At 34.2% G+C, this 13,493-nt stretch overlaps 1 protein-coding gene across 1 annotated transcript in view; it reads left to right on the forward strand.

The window, feature by feature from the left end:
- The window catches only part of LOC127502291 (protein unc-13 homolog A), a 74,337-nt gene that overhangs the window by 47,254 nt on the left and 13,590 nt on the right, over positions 1–13,493 (forward strand). Inside the window, exons 21-34 of the mRNA XM_051875104.1 lie at positions 546–709; positions 985–1,138; positions 1,772–1,840; positions 1,964–2,053; positions 2,670–2,804; positions 5,994–6,121; positions 6,357–6,442; positions 7,696–7,822; positions 7,900–7,996; positions 8,341–8,484; positions 8,709–8,786; positions 9,063–9,140; positions 12,036–12,124; positions 12,989–13,138. Coding sequence (XP_051731064.1) covers positions 546–709; positions 985–1,138; positions 1,772–1,840; positions 1,964–2,053; positions 2,670–2,804; positions 5,994–6,121; positions 6,357–6,442; positions 7,696–7,822; positions 7,900–7,996; positions 8,341–8,484; positions 8,709–8,786; positions 9,063–9,140; positions 12,036–12,124; positions 12,989–13,138 — 1,589 coding nt within the window. The remainder of the gene's footprint in view (positions 1–545; positions 710–984; positions 1,139–1,771; positions 1,841–1,963; positions 2,054–2,669; positions 2,805–5,993; positions 6,122–6,356; positions 6,443–7,695; positions 7,823–7,899; positions 7,997–8,340; positions 8,485–8,708; positions 8,787–9,062; positions 9,141–12,035; positions 12,125–12,988; positions 13,139–13,493) is intronic.

Consider the following 13,493-nt stretch of genomic DNA (forward strand, 5'->3'; position numbering starts at 1 on the left):
TGACATTATGCATATTGTATATTAAAAATCATACACATTCTGATTGTCTGCGATTTTGTCATTTTGCACAGAATATTCCTCACTTGCTGGAGTACCAAATATGCTGGAAACAAATGTTATTTTAGTATTATTTATACATTATTAAAATTATGAAATAGCTTTTATTTTTATATTTTAAATTTTTAGTAATTTTGTCATGTGCTTTTGTCATTTTTATTAGTTTTTGTTCTTTTTAAATATTATTATTTAGGTTTAATTTATTTTTATTTATTACCAATTAGTAATTTTTGTGCTTCATTTGCCATTTATGTTTCTTTTTTTGATCAAATTTCCACAAAATTTAATCAAATTATCTAATATTTTATTTTATTTCAGCTTTATTTAAATGAACAAAAATGTCTTTTTTAGTTTTAGATAACAATTATAAGCCTGCTGGCTCATTGCTCACACCTGGTTGGGATGTAAAACTAAAGCGGTGTAAAGCGCGTCTCTCCATTGAAAATCTTCAGGAAGTGTCTGAGTTCTCGACCCGTTTTTCTTTGTAGCACATCTTCCACTACACCACAGAAAAGCAGAACAGCGGCGTGGTGAAGATCCCCGATGCCAAAGGCGATGACGCCTGGAAAGTGTACTATGAGGAGACGGCGCAGGAGATCGTGGACGAGTTCGCCATGAGATATGGAGTGGAATCGATCTACCAGGCCATGACGTGAGCAGAGACAACGAATGAATGACTCCATAATTACAACTGAACGAATGTACAAACAAGTGAATGCATGAGAGAGATGCTCAAAAATGCAAATGGGAGATTTTCTGCAAATAGGTATTAAAATAGTATGGACTCTTAAACATCAGTCTTTTTTCCAACATGGCAAAGGCCATGTAAAGTTTGCAAAGTGAGCGAATGCAAAAGTTAGAGTCCAAATTATTTTAGGGCCTTATATTTATAAGGCCTGTAACCTTGTGCTCTGTGTTTGTGTTCAGGCATTTTGCGTGTCTGTCGTCGAAGTACATGTGTCCCGGTGTTCCTGCGGTCATGAGCACACTTCTGGCCAACATTAACGCTTATTATGCCCACACCACACAGTCCTCCAACAACGTCTCTGCCTCCGACCGCTTCGCTGCCTCCAACTTTGGGGTCAGTTCACATTTCAGCCAAATAAAAGCTCATTTAGCTCATGCACATGTATAAAACACTGGATAGCTACAGGTGGATGCAAAAAATGACCCTCAAAACACAAGTATAGTAGATCTCAGTCACCTTGTGGTTTAATAATTGTTGTGTTGTTGAGTTACATTATTAGAAATGAAACTTTTATTCAGCAAGGATGCATTAAATTGATCAAAAGTGACAGTAAATGCTTTCGTTTGAACCTTCTATTTATCATATAATCATGATAAAAATAAAATGTATCACGTTTTCCACAAAAATATGCAGCTGTTTTCAACATTGATAATAATCATAAATGTTTCTTGAGCAGCAAATCATCATATTAGAATGATTTCTGAAGGATCATGTGACACTGAAGACTGGAGTAATGATGCTGAAAATTCAGCTTTGATCACTGGAATAAATTACACTTTACTATATATTCACATAGAAAACAGTTATTTTAAATTGTAAAAATATTTCAGATTTTACTGTATTTTTGATCAAATAAATGCAGCCTTGATGAGCACAAGTTATTTTTTCACACACATAAAATCTTACCTACCCCAAAGTTGTGAACAATAGTGTGTATTTTACATATGTTAACTGTTTTTTTTGCAGAAGGAGAGGTTTGTGAAACTGTTGGACCAACTGCACAACTCCCTGAGGATTGACCTCTCTATGTACAGGGTATATTCACATATTCTCCTTTAATAAATATCACTCCATATCTATTGATTACTGAAGAATTGTTGTTGTTGTGGAGTGTGTATTTGTAATAGCTGCGTGTATGTGTGTGTGTGTGTGTTTCAGAATAATTTTCCAGCCAGTAGTCCAGAGAGGTTGCAGGATCTGAAGTCCACTGTAGATCTTCTGACCAGCATCACTTTCTTCAGGATGAAGGTTTGTTCTTTGTTTTGTTCTGGTGTTCAGATCTTAAAGTGCTTTCTCCGATATTCCCTTTCAGGTAGAGTGTAATAAAGCTGTTTGTGAATGTAAAAGATCTGCAAAGTTTCAAAGATCAGATAAATGGAGTTTTTGTCTCCCAAAAGAAAGAAGCGATTCTGAACTGCCTGAAACGAGTCGTCAATAATTCCAGTCTCACTTCCTGCTGAACCTATGTATGTTTGGAACTAATTTGCATAATGGCCAGCCTATGGTCTTCACTGGCTGAACAGCATCTCTTTGCCCCGCCCTCAAACACTGTAGTTGTATCTGAGACTGGAAGAGTTTGGTTCATGTTGTTCAGGCTCTCAGAGAGGCGGGGTTTAAAGAGACCGAATCCTTGATCAAAGCGTTTCAGACACTGAGATAAAAGAGCTGATGCTGCAATGGATATGATGAAAAAATTAAAGTGTTTTTTGACCTTGGATGCATGTAAACCAATTATAGGAGATTTGAAAACAACTTTCTGAGTAGTTAGTGTTTTATAACACTTAAGCAAGCTTTTAAACCCTCTAACTGTAAATGTAGGTCTCTTTGCAGAGAAGACTAACTGTTGGTCTGTGTGTGTTTTCAGGTCCAGGAACTGCAGAGTCCACCGAGAGCGAGTCAAGTTGTTAAAGACTGTGTCAAAGCGTGTCTCAACTCGACATACGAGTACATCTTTAATAACTGCCATGAGCTCTACAGCCGGGAATATCAGAATGACCCAGTGAGTGTGTGTGTGTTTTTGTGACATATCAGGACACAAATTTGTACAGTGTCATGGGTATGACAGGCATTACAAGGAGAGGGTGACTTATGAGGACATTACCCCATGTCCCCATTTTTCAAAAGGCTTATAAATCATACAGAATGAGTTTTTTTGAGAAAGTAAAAATGTGCACAGTTTCCTGTGATGGGTAGGTTAGGGGTAGGGGTAGTGTAGGGCGATAGAAAATACGGTTTGTACAGTATAAAAACCATTACGCCTATGGAATGTCCTCACAATTCACAAAAACAAACGTGTGTGTCTGTGTGTGTGTGTGTCAGTGGCGAGGCTACATAAGATTGACGGCTGGTTCACCCAATCAAATGAGACACAAAATGGTTTTTGTGGGAAAGAAGAAAAATCCTGCATACATGACAATAATCGCTCAAATACATGAACATAAGAACTACTTGCATGTGTAAACATTTAATGAATAAGTAAGAAGTAATAAGATCCTGGTGGATGAGCGCTGATCTTCCTGTGCGCTTCTATTCTATGGCGAATGGTAAATGCAGCGATCTCATATTGCTTAAGCAAAGCAGCGTGTAAATGCCACTCTATGAGGATTATCTCAAGATCTACGCGTTGTGTTGTGTTGTGTTTGGGCTGGTTTGAGTTAAGAACACCTGCCTTAAATAAATATATTTGTTCTACTATGGTTTACTAATGTTTGGTGAAGCTACAGGCCAAAAACGCCACCCAAAAGCCGCATGTGAATACTTTTGTTTGGTCTCTACCTGAAACAGTTATGCTTGTTGTATTCTGCTAGTTGAGACCTTTTCAATATATATAATATATATATGCTTAACAGATCACATTTTTAAGGACAGTCATATTATTTTCAATTTAGGGATATATTTTTGGCTCATTTTTTTTTTTACCCTTTTCTCTTTCAGCCAAAAACCGATAATGCTGTTTTTAGCGTGTGCGTGTGTGTGTGTGTGTGCGTATTCATGTATACGTGTGTAATTGCTTTGAAAGTTACATGGGAGAAATGGCAACGCACAGCATGGCAGTTGTAGAAACGTAAGTCTCGCCATTTAATTGCTTTATCAGCAAATGCATCAGACCTGGTTTCACTTCAGTACAGACCTGAAGCACACGCACAGAAAGACCAAATCAGTGTTATTTTACTATCATTGTGTAATTAAATAGTTTTTATTAATATTTTGAATTCGTTTATATATATATATATATATATATATATTTCCTGCTTTCATTTTCATTTTAGTTAATTTTTAAATTTTAGTAAAATAATTTTTTTTAGTAAAATAAATTTAAATAAAATTTATTTTTATTAGTTTTTGTTAGTCTTGTTTTTTGATGTCTGTATAGTTTAGTATTATTTTTTTCAGTTTTAGTTTTGATACCTCAACTTTCAATTTTGGTTACAATTTTTGAAATATGCAATTATTCGTTTTTTTTTTTTTATTGTGATTTATGTATTTACTTATCTTTCTCTCTTGTCACTTTTCTTTTCAAATTTTTATTTTCCCGTTATTTATTCATATTTTTTTTACTTTTATTTATTATTTAATTATTTTATTATTTACTTTTTTTGTTTCTTCACTTCTTTTATAATGTAATGTTTTTAATTCTGTTGTAACTTTCGGTTTGTGTGAATCTCTGTCTTGCGATGTTTAATTGCATTTTTATAATAATAATGCTGTCAAAACGATTAATCACGATTAATCACATCTAACATAAAGGTTTGATATATATATGTGTGTGTGTGTGTGTGTGTGTGTGTGTATGTATATATACACACACACACAGACACACATATATAAATATAATAATATATATACACACACATATTATTGTAAATAAACTTTTGTTTGATGTGATTAATTGATTTGACAGCACTAAATTATAATAATTACACAAACAGATATTAAAGAAAGAAGTGAGTGTGTTTTAGTTATTTTAGTACATCAGTTAAACTTAAAAAATGAGAAAAGTTGCCTTGTCAACCAGCTGAAATAAAATAATTTCATTCATTTGAATTCAGTTAATGCGTATTTTATTTAAAAAAATGTTTGTTTTTTATGTTTTTTAGTTATAGTTAACCATAATACCCCTGCGCCACCCTACAATTTCTTACTTTTCTTTTTTCTTTTTGAATGTTCTGTTGGAAACTTTTAACAGCAGGTTGGTTTAGCGGAGAGCGTTACACTGGACTGAATGAGTCTCTTCCAAACGTCATGCTGATTTTATGCTGTTTAGTAATTCAGAGCACCGCGAGCGCTGAAGTTCTTCTCATGGAAAATGAAATATTGATTATGGTAGAGGTGTTGTGGCAGTTATGAATGGAGAAGAACCGCAGTGTGACGCGTGTTTGTCCCTCCCTCTCTCTCTCTCTCTCTGCACTTGCACTGCAGAACTTTATTAGCAAGATGGAAAACATGTCTGGAGTTTATGACACCTCATAACCGGAGCGCTGACTGATGCTCCCGGTGTGTGTAGACAATAATGGGCCGTATATATGCACAGGAGGCGTTCTCGCATTCCCTCTGCGTTATTTCTGTAATTGTCAATTTGTGTAAATCGATGTCCTTCTCCAGTAACCATGAGCTGCTCATTGAGAAACTACAACTAAATGTTTACAACTAAAAAGTGATCTAAACGTACTTAAATCAATATACATTGACTTGAGATGCACAATGACATAAGATAAGAAGTCTTGCTTTCTGAGAAATTGAACAAAATGAGTTTATGTTTAAAACAAGAACAAATATCTGCCAATGGGGTCAGAAAAATAATCCAGTTTTTTCTTCAAGTTGATTTTTCTGACCCCTTTAGCAGATATTTGTTCTTGTTTGAAAGCGGTTATATGTAGAATTCAGAAACCCTTGTTATTAGCGACACCGGTGGCCATTAAGTGAACTGCAGCCAGCAGCCGTCGAGTTCTTCACATAAAAATCAGTCTACAGGCTTTCATAGACAACCTAGGAACCTATTTTGATCATTTCCTCAGAAAACAAGAGTTCTTATCCTATGTTGTTTTGCTTCCCAAGTAAATGTGTCTTGATTTAAGAATGTTTAGATGTTTGTATTGGAAAACAAAACAGCAGTTTTTGCAGTGCAGGTATTTTTTCATGTTGGCATGTTTGACATGAAGGTAACTCTCTTGTTTGTGGTCACATCCAGTCGAAGACGGTTCCTCCTGAAGAACAGGGGCCGAGTGTGAAGAACCTGGACTTCTGGTCCAAACTCATCACCCTCATCGTTTCCATCATCGAGGAGGACAAGAACTCCTACACGCCCTGTTTGAACCAGTGAGTGTGTGTTCAGAGCCGGGAGAGAGATGTTGAGAAGTGTGTTTTGAATTTGAAGTTGATATCACAAAAAGTTTAGGTTCAATACCTAATTTATGATGATTACTAAAGTATGTGATAAGAAAAAAGGCAATAAAAAGTTACACTGACAGTTGTAAAAACTGAAAATTTTTAAAATAATATACAAGAAACTGAGGGAAACATACCCATAAGTCCTGTGTGTTTGGATCTGCAGGTTCCCTCAGGAGCTGAACGTGGGGAAGATCAGTGCGGAGGTGATGTGGAACATGTTTGCTCAGGATATGAAGTACGCTATGGAAGGTAAACAGACACTCGCTGAACCCTAAACCTTGTTTCCTCTCGCATGAGAAACTGAAAAATTCACAGATCAGACTTGTTACAATGTGTTCTTTTCTTGTTTCATGTATATTTTTGTATGTATGTATGTACAAATATTATTTTATGTATTTACTTATTATTTTTTTTACAACATGCAATTTATTTATTTTATTAATTATTTATTTTTTCTCTCTTTTCACTTCTATTTGAATGTTGTTTTATATCTGTCGTAATTTGAGGTTTGTTTGAATTTCTGTTTTAAAATGTGTGTTTTTCCTGTTTTTTTTTTTTTGTTTTGTTTATTTACTTATTTTTATTTTTTTACAATATGCAATTATTTCTTTATTTTTTATTTATTATATTATATTAATTATTATTATTTATTTATTTACCTATTATTTCTCTTTTGACACTTTTATAATGTTATATTATATATTTTTTATTTTTTGTTTACTTTTTAAAATATAATTTTTTTTGTTTGCTTTTTAAATTACACAATTATTTATTTTTATTTATTTTATATTAATTATTATTTGTGATTTATTCTTTATTTGCTTATTTTTTTCTCTTTTGTCACTTCTTTCCTGATGTTTTAGTTCTGCTGTAGTTTGAGGTTTGTTTGAATCTCTGTCTTAAAATTTTTTATTTTCCTATTTTTTTTTATTTATTTACTTTTTGAACTTTATTTTTTTATAGAAAAATACAAAATTCAGTTATTTCTTTATTTTTATTTATTAATTATTATAATTTTTGATTTATTTATTTTTTATTTACTTATTATTTCTCTCTTGACACTTCTTTATTTGTAATTTGAGATTTGTCTGAATCTCTGTCTTAAAATGTTTATTTTTCTGTTGTTGTTTTTTTATTATGTAATTATTCAATTATTTTCTTCTCTCTATCTTTACTCTTCTTTTACAATGTTATGTTTTTAGTTCTGTTGTAATTTTCTGATTTATGTGAATTTATGAGATTATTTGTATGTTTTATTTATTTTTTTCAATTTTTTTTCACAATTATTTATTTATTTTTAATATTTATTATTATGTGATTTATTTATTATTCATTTACTTTTTTCTTTCTTCCTTTAGTTCTGTTGTAATTTGATGTTTGTTTGAAATTAACATTTAAAATCAATTATTTATTTATATTTTTATTTAATTTTTTTTACAAATCAAAACAAACACATCTGTGATGAATATCCTGTTGTCTGTGATCTACTTCCTGTCTCCCAGAACACGAGAAACACAGGCTGTGCAAGAGCGCCGATTACATGAACCTGCACTTCAAGGTGAAGTGGCTCTACAACGAATACTGCAAGGAGCTGCTGTACTTCCAGGACCGCGTGCCGGAGTACCCGGCGTAAGAACGCTTACTGTGAGTAGTGTGATAGTGTGTGAATCTCTCAGTGTCTGAACTGTCTTATCTTGTCTTGATAGATGGTTTGAGCCCTTCGTGATCCTGTGGCTGGATGAGAATGAGGAAGTTTCCAGAGATTTCCTGCACGGCGCTCTGGTCAGGGACGCAAAGGACGGGGTAAATATCAGGGCGTATATTGTTTTATTTTTTTAGTACTGAGATGTTTGGATGATACGCAGAGGAGAGTTTTAACATCCATTAAAGTATATTGTTTTTGTTTACCCATATAATGTTTTCAAACTAACTTAACTTTTAAATGAACAAATATGCATTAATGAAAACGTCATGATTTCAAAAACACTCACACTCACCCAGCATGTTCACGGTTCTCTGATTGTTGGTCAATGGTCACATGAAATGCAGCTCAAATCAAATCTTCTTTAGTAAGCGTTTCATATTTTAAAATGATTTATTCTATGATTCAGTAGTCTGATCTTTTCTCTCTTCATCTCTCCCTGCAGTTCCAGCAGACGTCGGAGCACGCGCTCTTCTCCTGTTCGGTGGTGGACGTCTTCTCTCAGCTCAACCAGAGCTTTGAGATCATCAGGAAGTTGGAATGTCCTGATCCTCAGATTGTTGGGAATTATATGAAGAGGTTTGCTAAGGTGACACGGCTTATATACGGGTTTTATAAGTCAAGCATCACTATTATTATTGGTCATACCTCTATTATACCCTATTATAATATTATTTTGAAAATTACCTTTTATGTAGTGTGTAACAGAGCTGCTTAAATATGACACAAACTCACATTCTGAGGTAAAGCAGCTCTAAAAAGACAATAGTGTCATGTTAGTGTGTTAAAGTTCAGTGTTTTTCTTTCTTTCAGACCATTGGAAATGTTCTTCTGTCTTATGCTGACATCATTACCAAGGATTTTCCCACTCACTGCAAGAAGGAGAAAGTGGTGCGTCACATTTATGCATTTATATTATTACAAGGTGGCTCATAATAAAGTCTCTTGGGACGTGTCTGCTAGTGAGTTATTAGATGGAGATATAGTAATTAACAGAGACTCTCAGAGGAAGAAAACACACACATATACGTCTCATTCAGCTCACACGACTTAATGAAGCTGTCACATTTAGCACTATTCCTCACTTTCTGTTGCTGCAGGGATTTCTTTTTATAGCTTGTGTGTCTGTGTGTGTTAATGTAATTTAACTTCCTCTGTTATTTTCAGCCTTGCATCATTATTAATAACATCCAGCAGCTGCGAGTCCAGTTGGAGAAGATGTTTGAGGCCATGGGAGGGAAAGACGTGAGTTCATGCACTCGTTAACACTTTAAAACATGCAGAAAGAAATACTTCACACATATAAAGTAGCATAAAAGTGATCTGTTCTATATTCCAAAGATGCTTTGTGTAAAGAACAAACACAAATTTCAATTATTAACCTAAAATCTGACTTTATAACTCGCAATTCTGACTTTATATCATGAAATTCTGACTTTATATCACAAAATTCTGACTTTATATCACAAAATTCTGACTTTATATCATGAAATTCTGACTTTATATCACGCAATTCTGACTATATCACAAAATTCTGACTTTATTACTCGCAATTCTGACTTTATATCTCGCAATTCTGACTTTATAACTCAATTCTGACTTTATATCTCGCAATTCTGACTTTATATCATGAAATTCTGACTTTTTTTCTCAAAATTGCGAGTTATAAAGTCAGAATTGTGTGATACAAACTCGCAATTCTGAGAAAAAATGTCAATCTTTTTTCCCTTCACAATTACACATTATAGCACGCAATCACGAGTTTATATCTCACAAAATTCTGACTTTATATCTCACAGTTCTGGCTTTATATCATGAAATTCTGACTTCATATGATGCAATTCTGACTTTATATCTCACAATTCTGACTTTTTTCTCGTAATTCTGACTTTTTTTTCACAGAATTGCGTGATATAAAGTCAAAATTGCGCAATGACCTTTTTTATTTTTTATTTCATGGCGGAAACAAGCTTCCATAATTTCATGCATCCTTGCTAAATAAAAGTGTTAATTTCATTCAAAAAACACCCCAAACCTTTGAACGGTAGTGTATATTTAAATAGGGTGCGTCAGGATACAATTATCCCTGTTTTGATGTCATTAAAGGATTAGTTCACTTTCATATAAAATTTTCCTGATAATTTACTCACCCCCATGTCATCCAAGATGTTCATGTCTTTCTTTCTTCAGTTGAAAAGAAATGAAGGTTTTTGATGAAAACATTCCAGGATTTTTCTCCATATAGAAGACTTCAATGGCCTCCAAACGGTTGAAGGTCAAAATTACAGTTTCAGTGCAGCTTCAAAGGGCTTTAAACGATACCAGACGAGGAATAAGGGTCTTATCTAGCGAAACGATCAGTCATTTTCTAAAAAAATGTATATGCTTTATATAAACAAATGATCGCCTTCCAAGTGTTTCCGCCAAAACTGTACTTTCGTATTCTTCAAAAAGCTTCTGCTGTATGTCCTACACCTTCCCTATTCTACTTACGGAAAAAATTTAACTGGCGCTGCGTTCGTTCCGTAAGTAGAATAGGGAAGGTGTAGGACATACAGCAGAAGCTTTTTGAAGAATATGAAAGTACAGTTTTGGCGGAAACACTTGGAAGGCAATCATTTGTTTATATAAAGCATATACATTTACATTTTTTCCGAAAATGACCGATCGTTTCGCTAGATAAGACTCTTATTCCTCGTCTGGTATCGTTTAAAGCTCTTTGAAGCTTCACTGAAACTGTAATTTTGACCTTCAACCGTTTGGAGGCCATTGAAGTCTTCTATATGGAGAAAAATCCTGGAATGTTTTCATCAAAAACCTTCATTTCTTTTCGACTGAAGAAAGAAAGACATGAACATCTTGGATGACATGGGGGTGAGTAAATTATCAGGAAAATTTTATATGAAAGTGAACTAATCCTTTAATGCATCATTGGTTCTGACGTGCCTTTAAACTGAATGAGATAAACCAAATTTAAGTATTTGAAAGTGCAAATGAGATATGAGGTATCATCTTACCACTTATATACAGTGTAAAAACATGTCACTTGCATTTACTAGTCCTCTGCATTTGCATCATGCGGAAGCCATTGTGGTTTTTCATGTTGCATTTGTCAATAAATACATTAAATAAATATCAAAGTAATGCATATTACAGGTTCAGAATTCCATATTCTCTGCACTGTTTTCATAAATTTATCAAACAGCAGAGTCTCATCCCTCCAGTTCTGTGTTCATCCATAAATCTTTCTCATTTAGCAACTTTTCCATCATCCATTTATCATCCCATCCATTTTCGCCTTCTCTTCTGAGTCATCCGACAATAAAACATCCCGCTCTCTCCGTCTTTAGCACAATCTTCTGTTTTACTTCCTGTTTAACATCAGTCACACACACGTATCAAACACATTTGCCAGACAGCTCATTTTTCTTGCTTTCTCACAACATTTGCATTGACGTCATGCATCATTTATGACCGATATAATAAATGCTCCCTGATAAACAATCGCATGCATGAATATTCATGACGTAATTCATTATTCAAATGTATTATGAATGTTGGTCGGCTTTAATAGTTTGTGTGATTCACAGCAAACACATTTTCTGGTTTCCCATTGCTCACAGAATATTCAGTACATTTACAGCTTTCTAAGGTCTCTCAGCGCATACTAAAAAGATTTGCTGGATATCAGAAAGGGGCGGGGCTTCAGTGTTAAACAGATGCCATTGGCCGGAAACGAGTGATGTCATCAGAGGGGATGTTATAAAAGTCTTATTTCTATAGCGCTTTATACAAAACAGATTGTTTCAAAGGAGCTTCACAGTGATAAACAGCAAAATGACAGTGCTGATATAGTAAAATTAATCAGTTGTTGTGCAGAAGACAGTAGTTCAATTCAGTTCAATAATAGTCTCAATGTTGCAAGGTTCAACAATAGTTTCATAATTCAGCTCAATTTGGTTTGTTTTGTTCTCATCCAATAGTGTCAGTGCAGTCAAATCAATAATATTTTCTGAAAACTAATTGTCTTTTAAACCCCAACTGAGCAAGCCAAAGTTTTACTACAGTTTTAAGTAAAAAAAAGCGAATCAGACTTTGATAATTATATGAAATCAGACCCATAATTATGTTTTTTTGCAGTTAAACGTGGAGGCCAGTGACTTTTTGAAGGATCTGCAAGTCAAACTGAACAATGTGATGGACGATCTCAGCAGGATTTTTGCCGTGAGGTTGGTTTGAGATATTGGAGTATTTATGGGTTCAATAAAGTGCAACGATCTAGAAGTAAAAATACCATTTATGTTCTTAACAGAGAATTTTTTAAAGTATTATGTTTTTAAATGAAAAAAAAAAGAATGTTTAAAGAATGTGCATGCTTTTTTGGATATTCCCTTTCATGTAGTGTGTAATAAATCTGTTTGTTAATGTAAAATTTCAAAGATCAAAGTGCAGATAAATGGGATTATTGTCTCCTAAAACAAAAGAAGTGATTCTGAACTGCTGAAACGAGTCGTCAGTAACTCCAGTCTCACTTCCTGCTGAACCTACGCAGGTTTGTAAAACATTTGCATAATGCTAGCCTATTGGCTGCTGGTGAACAGCGTCTCCTTAGCCCCGCCCTCAAACACAGTAGTTGTATCTGAGACTGGTTCGTGTTGTTCATGTCGAGAAGACGCTGTTTTCTGCTGCCAAAGCAAATCCACTTTGATGAGATCGATACGGTAAAACCGACGCCATTGTTACTGTTCGTATCACTGTGAATGAAGTGCTGAGATTCAGATATGATAATGAGCATTTAGTTTCGACCAGTCACAACAGATTGGGCTGTCTGACCAATCAGAGCAGGCTCTCAGAAAGGCGGGGTTTAGAGAGACCGAATCTTCGAACGTTTCTGATACAGAGAGAAAAGAGCTGATGTTTTGCAATGTATATTATGAGAAAATTTGTGTTTTTTGGCCTTGGATGCATGTAAATCTGTTGTAGGAGACTCCAAAACAAAATCAGGAACTTTTACAATAGCATAATAGGGACATTTTAAAATCTGAATACTACATTATAAGATAATTCTCTCTAAATATCACCGCTCTCTGCAGTTTCCAGCCGCACATCGAGGACAGCGTGAGGCAGATGGGAGATATTCTGAGTCAGGTGAAAGGAGCCACCGTACCTGCCAACGGCAACGGCGGCTTAGCACAGGACGCCGACAACGTCCTGCAGCCCATCATGGACTTCCTGGACAGCAAGTGAGAGAGACACACTCAGAAAATTAATTCATTAACCTTACTTAATTTAATTGAAGTTTTTACACACAATTTAATTCAAATGTCATTCAAATGAAATCAGCTTGGAATAGATCGAATTAATTTACTGGAGTATGTTTAACTTAGCTTTATTACATTTGTCATACCAAATTTTTTTATGTTAGTTAACACAAATAGATTAAGTAAACTTCAGTTTTAGATATACAGTAGTGGCCAAAAGTGATGTCCGGAGGGGATGTTTGTTTTTATGATCCTACAAGTTCAATTAAACCATCAAAATATGAGGAATATATACAGTATATATATATCTGACTAAATGACAAAAAATGCATAGAAA

Source organism: Ctenopharyngodon idella, chromosome 2, assembly GCF_019924925.1.
Source record: "Ctenopharyngodon idella isolate HZGC_01 chromosome 2, HZGC01, whole genome shotgun sequence".
NCBI classification, from domain to species: domain Eukaryota; kingdom Metazoa; phylum Chordata; class Actinopteri; order Cypriniformes; family Xenocyprididae; genus Ctenopharyngodon; species Ctenopharyngodon idella.